At 37.3% G+C, this 10,352-nt stretch overlaps 1 protein-coding gene across 1 annotated transcript; it reads right to left on the reverse strand.

Moving 5' to 3' along the window:
- Nucleotides 1-483: 483 nt before the first annotated feature.
- On the reverse strand, nt 484-9,456 carry LOC133639353 (protein NATD1-like). Its single transcript, XM_062032603.1, has 3 exons — nt 8,553-9,456; nt 5,918-6,036; nt 484-2,861 (listed from the first exon to the last, which is right to left on the reverse strand). The coding sequence occupies exons 1-3, from the start codon at nt 8,650-8,652 to the stop codon at nt 2,745-2,747; spliced, it is 336 nt and encodes a 111-aa protein (XP_061888587.1). The 5' UTR covers nt 8,653-9,456; the 3' UTR covers nt 484-2,744.
- Between the last annotated feature and the right edge of the window lie 896 nt (nt 9,457-10,352).

The raw sequence follows: 10,352 nt of genomic DNA on the forward strand, positions 1-10,352 counted from the left end.
TCCATTTAATACCGCTTTTCCCTTTAGGGGTCGCGGGGGGTGCTGGAGCCTATACAAATCATGTTCAAAAGAGTATTCACAACAAAGTGCAGCCATTTTGTTTTTGTTGAAAGAAAACCAACAGTAAAAATGTATGAAAAGAGAGCAAAAAAATCAGAATGTAATTTTAAAACTAATAATTAATAATGATATACTTAGTCACCTATAAAACAGTTTGGTATTCAAATATATACAAATCTGTTTTTAGCATTTTTTTTTTAAAATAAAAAAGTATCAAAATGCCCCCCTCCTTGACTGGTCAGTATGTGGTCCTTGGTGGAACAAGTTTAGACACCCCTGATCTCAAATATTAGAAGCTCTCCAAATAAAAGCACAAACAAAGTTGAGTTGGTTACCTAAACATTTCTAATTAATTTGAAAAATGACAACAACAATAATCAATGTGTAACTGAACACAAATATTTTTGACACACTATTAATAACTGTCTTATTAATATTTGTATTCTTACATGGGGAAAGGAAAAGGAAAAATTTACAAAAAAAAGAGCAAACAATTGGAATGTAACATTAAAGAAAACTAACAAAAAATAAGTATGGCTCAACTTACATTAAACAAAATAAAAAAGCTGAAATGTTCTAATAATCAATAATATAGTCACAAAGTCGTGTCTTTAAATATATACATTTTTACCATTTTGTTTTTAAATGAAAAAATATATATCAAAATGGCGCTTGCACAACTTGAATGTTTATTATGCAGCCAACGGTGGAAAATGTGTTTTTTATGCTGTGGCTATGAAAATATTAAATTCTTAACACTTGTGATTATGGTCATTTAAAAGGATTCCGTGATATATTAAAGATGGAAATGAGCACGGTGCTGAATGCGGTTTTTAATGTCACCTTTAAATAAACAACTAGTGCCTCATTTTCTATACTTTTTCATTCAGAAACCACAAAGTGTGCCCCCCGGCACCTTCAGGAAATACCATCAAAAGGTCTTTTTCAAAAAGTGGAATAATAGAGCATACAGGTGAAATGTAACAAAAAAAGTAGCAATTTGGACTTTAATAATACAAAGTTGTCAATTTTTTTCTTTTAAGCTGTCATTGCTCCAAAAATATGTTATGGACCTCTTCAAGGCTCCAATTTCTTCACATCAAATATTACATTTTAGGAAAATATTGCATATTTTGTGTGTTTGCCATAAAAAACAAAATGTTATTGACAAAAAGGTGGAAAAAACAATCAAAAAGTACTGAAGTTGGTTAAGACTTAGGCGTTAAAAGTGAAAACATATATTTTGTTTTTAACACTTTTAGAAGTGGGGCCCTTTTGGATCCCCCCAAATTTGAGTGTTTTTTTCAACTTATGAATTATTGACTTATTTACTTCACATCAAATATTCCACTTAGAAATATTTTTTGGGGGAGATATTGCACATTTTGGGTGTTTGCTATAAAAAAGTAAATGCTATTGACAAAAAGGTGGCCAAAAACATGAAAAAACAATCAAAAAGTACAATGGTCTGAAGACTTAGGCATTAAAAGTGAAAACATATATTTTGTTTTTAACACTTAATCCCAAGTGTTAGTGTTTTTTTACTAATGAATTATTGACTTATTTACTTCACATCAAATATTCCACTTTGAAACTTTTTGGGGGGTAAAATATTGCATATTTTGTTTTTCCATGTCAAAAAAGGGTTTTAACATAAAAAACAACAACTTCATATCGACAGATAGATTTGAGCGGTCAAATACATTTATTTTATTTTATATATGACCTATTTTTCTAAAAACATTTTTATGACTAAAACTTTTCCGGGTCCTCTGGACCAAACTTGAGGGGCGCCCTGAAGACAAAACAATTAGAAATATATTGTATTGGTTTTGAAAATGGAAGAAGTTTGGACTAGAAAGCAAGTCAATACTTGAGTGAAAGTCACCTTGATGACTTTATTCAGACAATAGAGCCTATTGAGCTCTTAAAGGAACACACACATACTGCACCTACTGGCTCTCATAGTTCTCAGACGCCTGCTGGTGTTTTCCCTGAGGTTTCTCCGTCACGACTTAAGATTGTCAACAGCAAAAAGGCTCCCGTGAAGCCAAAGCACAGTTTTGACAAGAAAACAAAAGGTACGCAGGCTCCATCTAGTGGTACAGCAAAGAATGACTGAAGTGAATGTTCAAACACAGTGTTACTGTTCACACTGTGTGTAATGTTACAGTGGCCAAATATACTTGCTTTTAATGACTACTTAGGCCTACTGTGTTTTAATGTGGCGGTCCTTGAACACAACTAGTCTTTGGGTCGGTTCGAGTTGAGACGCTGTATTTGAGCGGACAGGAAGCGGATGTGGGGGCGGGGACTTGAATCTCTATTGTCCTTTTTGGCAGGAGGTGACTGTCCAACTACCCCTGGAAGGACATGGGTTTATCTAGTCTTTCAAGTCGTGAGGTTTGACAATTTATGGCTAAATTGTTTGAACTTGTCCTGCATCACATGGACTGACGGTATTTGGAATCAACACAACGGAGAGAAACATGCCAAGGAAATACCACTCCCATTCCTTTGAGGACATGGTATTTACATGGGGAAGCGTTCCATGGAATGAACACGGTCCAGGTGGTTGGCGTCCTGCTTCAGCCCTCTTGTGGTGGACGGACGTGAACACTTTCCCCAGCGTTCAAGTTTCTTCTAACAATGCCCGGCAGCTCCTTCTCTGCCTGGTCCTTGGGTCATTGGTAAATGTGCTCAAAGTACTGCGGTTGGGGGTTCTCTTTGACATACTTCTGAATGTACCAACAGGTCAGGTGGGCCTTCAGATCTTCTTCCACCACAAAGTCCATGGCCGCCTGTAGTTCACAAGAGCATAAAATGTAAGGTTAATAGCTATGCTGCATCACCGCTAAACCCATTTCATCCATGAATTCCAGTTTTATGTTGCAGACGATTTTAAAGATAAGTAACTTTTTGCCCTCCCCCTTACTTCAGGGAAAACATGGCTACGCACACCAGACCGAGACGTTTGTTCCAAAGAAAAGAAAAGTGTCGTCGGTGGTTTAGATTTGTGGCAACAGGCCGCAACCAGTGACTGCACGCTGCAAAGTTTTTTTGAAAAAGGGGCCTTATTATGGGTTTTTTCCATTTCAAACATCTCAGGGCATTCCATCGATCGCACATTGACTGTTTGGTTTGTCTAAGAAGACAAGTCTGTCTAGTCAGACTGGATCTGACCAATCCAAGTCTATGAGCACCAACTGATGAGAGGCGAAAGGTCTTCTAAGACAAACCAAACAGTCCAGTTGCGATGAGAACATTCCCAGATCCATTTAAAAGACTTCACTGGGGTCTACATGACATGGAACCATGGTTCTTTGCTGAAAATTCTGCATAGATCTTCAACTATTTGTGAGCCATATTTGTGTTCCTTTTCAAAACAAGCAGAGTTGTTAGATACAAATCAACCTCTCCTCACCACGCCGAGTCAGCATTCTCCTCGACCAGCAGAAATGTTTTCTATTTCTTCTTCTTTTGTGGTGCACTATGGACAACGATGACAAGCACCAGCCATCTCTCACCACCACATCCCAGGTGATGTAGCCAGATCTACGGCTAGTTTTTGGTGGAGAAACTTTATTTTGCTGAAAAAGTCACTGCGGTGGAAAAGGGCCTAATGTTTACTATGTGAGTTTTGAAGTAATCATGGACCCGGGCGACAAAAACATGCAATTAAGTGATCAAGTTTGAAATGTCTTTATAAAACTCTGGGCTTTAGTTCTTCAGACCACAACCAGAATCCACTTCATTGTCTAACACATTTGACTTAGTAGACTGTTCTCTCTCACTTCAATGTAAACAATACATGTTCATTCAAATGATAAACAAGTGCTTCAATAAGCAACATGTGCAAAGTTACTAAGGAAGATGAAGCTAGAACATTCCCAGGGACAGATGAGTTCCAGTTTGGCGTCCATGCCAGTGATAGCCTGGGGGAAGAAAGTGTTCTTAGGACGGCTTGTTTTGGTGTACACACCCTTTCCAAAAAATGACAATACCATGGAAAAGTGTATTCATTTCCATAATCCCAATTAAAACGTTGAATTTTCATAGATTATTTATTCAGGGACCACGATTTAAACCATTTCAAGTACTTAGTTGTTCATTTGTACATCTTTTGCGCTTCTGGCTCATAAAACCCACGAAAACAGGTTTTCAAAAAATTAGAATACTGTGAAGAACTAACAATTTCGGGGATTAATAAAATACTTCTGGTTCTGATTACTTCTGAGATTTTGCAGATAAAGACATTCGGATGACATCAAATCAATCAAAATATAGCCTGAATGTGTTGTTTTTTAAAGCTGTGACTACCGCCTCATTCCATTCTTTCTGGATCTCTGCCAGATTGATGAATTTTCTGTTTGATCATCCATGGTCAGCTCTTCTGCTGGTGCATCTTCTCCTGACACATTTTGCCCTTCCACTAGATTTCCATTGATATGTTGGACACAGCACTCTGTGAAGCTCCTTAGATAGGAACTTACCTCCTATGGAGGGTCTCAATGATGGTCTTCCACTAGACTTTCATTGATATGTTGGACACAGCACTCTGTGAAGCTCCTTAGATAGGAACTTACCTCCTATGGAGGGTCTCAATGATGGTCTTCCACTAGACTTCCATTGATATGTTGGACACAGCACTCTGTGAAGCTCCTTAGCTAGGAACTTACCTCCTATGGAGGGTCTCAATGATGGTCTTCCACTAGACTTCCATTGATATGTTGGACACAGCACTCTGTGAAGCTCCTTAGATAGGAACTTACCTCCTATGGAGGGTCTCAATGATGGTCTTCCACTAGATTTCCATTGATATGTTGGACACAGCACTCTGTGAAGCTCCTTAGATAGGAACTTACCTCCTATGGAGGGTCTCAATGATGGTCTTCCACTAGATTTCCATTGATATGTTGGACACAGCACTCTGTGAAGCTCCTTAGATAGGAACTTACCTCCTATGGAGGGTCTCAATGATGGTCTTCCACTAGACTTTCATTGATATGTTGGGCACAGCACTCTGTGAAGCTCCTTAGCTAGGAACTTACCTCCTATGGAGGGTCTCAATGATGGTCTTCCACTAGACTTCCATTGATATGTTGGACACAGCACTCTGTGAAGCTCCTTAGCTAGGAACTTACCTCCTATGGAGGGTCTCAATGATGGTCTTCCACTAGATTTCCATTGATATGTTGGACACAGCACTCTGTGAAGCTCCTTAGATAGGAACTTACCTCCTATGGAGGGTCTCAATGGTGGTCTTCCACTAGACTTCCATTGATATGTTGGGCACAGCACTCTGTGAAGCTTCTTAGCAAGGAACTTACCTCCTATGGAGGGTCTCAATGGTGGTCTTCTGGACACTTGTCAAGTCTTCCACATATTGATCCTAACTAAGAACCAAAGTCAAGCAATGTAATGACAAGCTGTGCAGGTGCTTTGAGTTTAGTAGGTGAGTAGCGTGTGACACCCAGTCCAAAACACTCATGTCTTGTCACATTTGCCCTGACTTCTTCACAGTATTCTCATTTTTTGATATCCTGTTTTTGTGAGTTGGAGGCCCAAACTTGAAATTGTTGAAGTTGTGGGCCCTGAATCTATAATCTATGGAAGTTGAATGTTTTGAATGGAATTATGGAAATAAATACACTTTTCCATGATATTCTCCTTTTTCGGAAAGGGTCTGTACAGTGATTTGTACCGCCTATCAGAGGGGGGATTCCAAACACAGTTAGTGATCAAAAACAAATTGATATTAGGGGTAATAACTGCCGGATTCCTTTTTAGGAGCAAAAAAATGTGTAAAGATGGTGACATTTCAGTCATGTGGAAGCTATGGATCCTTTAACTTTACCTTTGCTAGGTGTTTGGCGATCCCTCTCCCTCTGTAAGCATCCGGAACTTCAGTGTGTTGCAAGTCCACAGTCTTCTTCCCCACGTATTCATAGAGAAGAACTGCCCGATCGTGGGACCCTGAGGGAAGGGAAGTCAGGAGTGATCCACTTAGATTTAGCCAGTCCAGGTGTCTCATCAAATATAAGCGGGAACAAAGAATTTGACGTGAATCGAAACCCGTTCATACAGACAGAATTCGGTCGGTGCCTATAAAAGTACAGAATTTAGTACCCAACCTTAGTAAGGACTATTAAAAATCTGGAATGGTGACAACCCTGGAATAGTTAGCTAGATGCCCAATGCATTTACTGTAAATATGTCAACATCTACCTATGGTTTGACTTGGCAGAACTAGTACCCATTAGGAACAGAGCTAGCTTGACCGTCACGCATATTTAATGGTCGGGACGTGTGGTCAAGCTAGCTCTGTTCTCAATGGCTACTGGGCGCCATTTAGCCTTTCTCCAAGAAAAAATGCCCTATTTTTGTGTTGTTTACAGCTGTAAGAACCGTTCAAATCACGAAAAGGATAAACGTTTCTTCAGAGTTCCTCGAGAAGCAATCAAGAAGATTGAAAGAGTGCAAGATTTTACAAAACAAGGCCAAGAAAAGCAGCACACACTCCAGTCCAAGGAAGCAGGGTGGAAGAATGCATGAGTTTACTTTGTTAAAGGTTTGTTTGATATACTTTTAACCTTTATTATTTCCCATTTAGGCATTATCTTGATATTATTTACATTCAAATTGTACTCCACATGTTTGCTACGAGTGTTTGGAAAAGCACCGACTCAGCGAGTCCAAATAAAAGAAATCAAATGTGAGCAAAACTTAAAAGAGTTAAGTTTTCCCCAAAGACAACAATCATAAATGAATCTTTAAGCACATACACAATGTTGACATCTATAGTTATATTTTGTTAAACAATCATAAATGAATCTTTCAGCACATACACAATGTTGACATCTATAGTTATATTTTGATAAACAATAATAAATAAATATTTAAGCACATACACAATGTTGACATCTATAGTTATATTTTGATAAACAATCATAAATAAATATTTAAGCACATACACAATGTTGACATCTATAATTATATTTTGATAAACAATCATAAATAAATATTTAAGCACATACACAATGTTGACATCTATAATTATATTTTGATAAACAATCATAAATAAATATTTAAGCACATACACAATGTTGACATCCATAGTTATATTTTGATAAACAATCATAAATAAATATTTAAGCACATACACAATGTTGACATCTATAGTTATATTTTGTTAAACAATCATAAATAAATATTTAAGCACATACACAATGTTGACATCTATAGTTATATTTTGATAAACAATCATAAATAAATATTTAAGCACATACACAATGTTGACATCTATAGTTATATTTTGTTAAACAATCATAAATAAATATTTAAGCACATACACAATGTTGACATCTATAGTTATATTTTGTTAAACAATCATAAATAAATATTTAAGCACATACACAATGTTGACATCTATAGTTATATTTTGTTAAACAATCATAAATAAATATTTAAGCACATACACAATGTTGACATCTATAGTTATATTTTGTTAAACAATCATAAATAAATATTTAAGCACATACACAATGTTGACATCTATAGTTATATTTTGTTAAACAATCATAAATAAATATTTAAGCACATACACAATGTTGACATCTATAGTTATATTTTGTTAAACAATCATAAATAAATATTTCAGCATGTACACAATGTTGACATCTATAGTTATATTTTGATAAACAATCATAAATAAATATTTAAGCACATACACAATGTTGACATCTATAGTTATATTTTGTTAAACAATCATAAATAAATATTTAAGCACATACACAATGTTGACATCTATAGTTATATTTTGATAAAGACGGGGAAAACACATTACTCGTAAACGATGCGTGCAACAACAACAACAACCATGGCAGTAGTCGCAGAGTTAAACCATGAAATACAACCTTACCCTTACAAAAACGATACATATTTATCCAGGAGAGTGTTGATAGCAATGTCATTGACCCAGGCACACACAAAGAAGTTGTAGACCTCCATGCTTTTTACAAGTTTTCATCGGTTTTGTGGTGTAGAATGATGATAGTTCCAGATTTCTGGGAACGCCATCACTCGACAAATATTTTTGTAATAAAGTATAGGATATATTCCATTGCACAGTTGGATTTTTGCAGGAAGATTTAAGCCTATTTTGTACTCAGATAGTTCGCACACTGCTTGCTGTACAACAGCAGCCATCTTGGCTTGTTTGACCACCACTGCTTTTCACTTCCGGGAAGAAGTCACGTGTCGGAATACAAGCAATGATCAGCGAGGAGAATCTGACCTACATGATCCAAGTTCAGCATCTTTGTTTAATCCCCTTCCTAACATCATGTCCCATTAAATGATTGATACAAATACATAATCATTGAACCACCAGTGTCTTATATTAACGATAGGCGAGCAAAGCAAGTCAACTTAGCCGTAGGCTAGCATTAGCCACAAGCTAACCACCACTACTTAGCACACATTTTACATACCGTTCAGTCTTATGACAAACTGCCGACGTTTTTTATCGTGTTCCACCTGGATGTGAGGGCTGTTGGCGTCGAAGGCACTGGGCTGTGCTGTGTGAGCCATGGCGGCGAGTAGTTGTCTGTTGGAAGCTAAGCTCGACGACACAGTTGTTGTCTGTTGGAAGCTAAACTCGACGACACAGTTGTTGTCTGTTGGAAGCTAAACTCGACGACACAGTTGTTGTCTGTTGGAAGCTAAACTCGACGACACAGTTGTTGTCTGCTGGAAGCTAAACTTGACGACACAGTTGTTGTCTGTTGGAAGCTAAACTCGACGACACAGTTGTTGTCTGCTGGAAGCTAAACTTGACGACATAGTTGTTGTCTGCTGGAAGCTAAACTTGACGACATAGTTGTTGTCTGTTGGAAGCTAAGCTCGACGACACAGTTGTTGTCTGCTGGAAGCTAAACTCGACGACACAGTTGTTGTCTGCTGGAAGCTAAACTCGACGACACAGTTGTTGTCTGCTGGAAGCTAAACTCGACGACACAGTTGTTGTCTGCTGGAAGCTAAACTCGACGACACAGTTGTTGTCTGCTGGAAGCTAAACTCGACGACACAGTTGTTGTCTGCTGGAAGCTAAACTCGACGACATAGTTGTTGTCTGCTGGAAGCTAAACTTGACGACACAGTTGTTGTCTGCTGGAAGCTAAACTCGACGACACAGTTGTTGTCTGCTGGAAGCTAAACTTGACGACACAGTTGTTGTCTGCTGGAAGCTAAACTCGACGACACAGTTGTTGTCTGCTGGAAGCTAAACTCGACGACACAGTTGTTGTCTGCTGGAAGCTAAACTCGACGACACAGTTGTTGTCTGCTGGAAGCTAAACTCGACGACACAGTTGTTAAGCTAGGCTACATGGAGTGACGACTGCTAGCAAAACTCAGCTGGAGGAGGAGGTCACGTGACAGCTGACCAATCAGCACTGGGTGCTCCGAGTTGGGCGGGAACCAAGAATTGTATTTAAATATATTTTTTATGTATTTTTCTTTCAAATCTATATTTATTTTTTCACAACTTTTTTAGGGAATATTTCTTATTTTGTTGTGTAAGAGTAGGGTTTGTTTAGTTGCATAGCAACCATGCAACGTAGGTGCCTGCTTCGTGACGTCACACACCTTCTTTAAAGGTTTCTAACGTGCTGGAATTTGATTGATTGAAACTTGTATTAGTAGATTGCACAGTACAGTACATATTTATTAGTAGATTGCACAGTACAGTACATATTTATTAGTAGATTACACAGTACAGTACATATTTATTAGTATATTGCACAGTACAGTACATATTTATTATTAGATTGCACAGTACAGTACATATGTATTAGTAGATTGCACAATACAGTACATATTTATTAGTAGATTGCACAGTACAGTACATATTTATTAGTAGATTGCACAATACAGTACATATTTATTAGTAGATTGCACAGTACAGTACATATTTATTAGTAGATTGCACAATACAGTACATATTTATTAGTAGATTGCACAGTACAGTACATATTTATTAGTAGATTGCACAATACAGTACATATTTATTGGTAGATTGCACAGTACAGTACATATTTATTAGTAGATTGCACAGTTCAGTACATATTTTTTAGTAGATTGTACAGTACATATTTATTAGTAGATTGCACAGTACATATTTATTAGTAGATTGCACAGTTCAGTACATATTTATTAGTAGATTGCACAGTACAGTACATATTTATTAGTAGATTGTACAGTACATATTTATTAGTAGATTGCACAGTTCA

Source organism: Entelurus aequoreus, linkage group LG22 (genome assembly GCF_033978785.1).
Source record: "Entelurus aequoreus isolate RoL-2023_Sb linkage group LG22, RoL_Eaeq_v1.1, whole genome shotgun sequence".
NCBI classification, from domain to species: Eukaryota; Metazoa; Chordata; class Actinopteri; order Syngnathiformes; family Syngnathidae; genus Entelurus; species Entelurus aequoreus.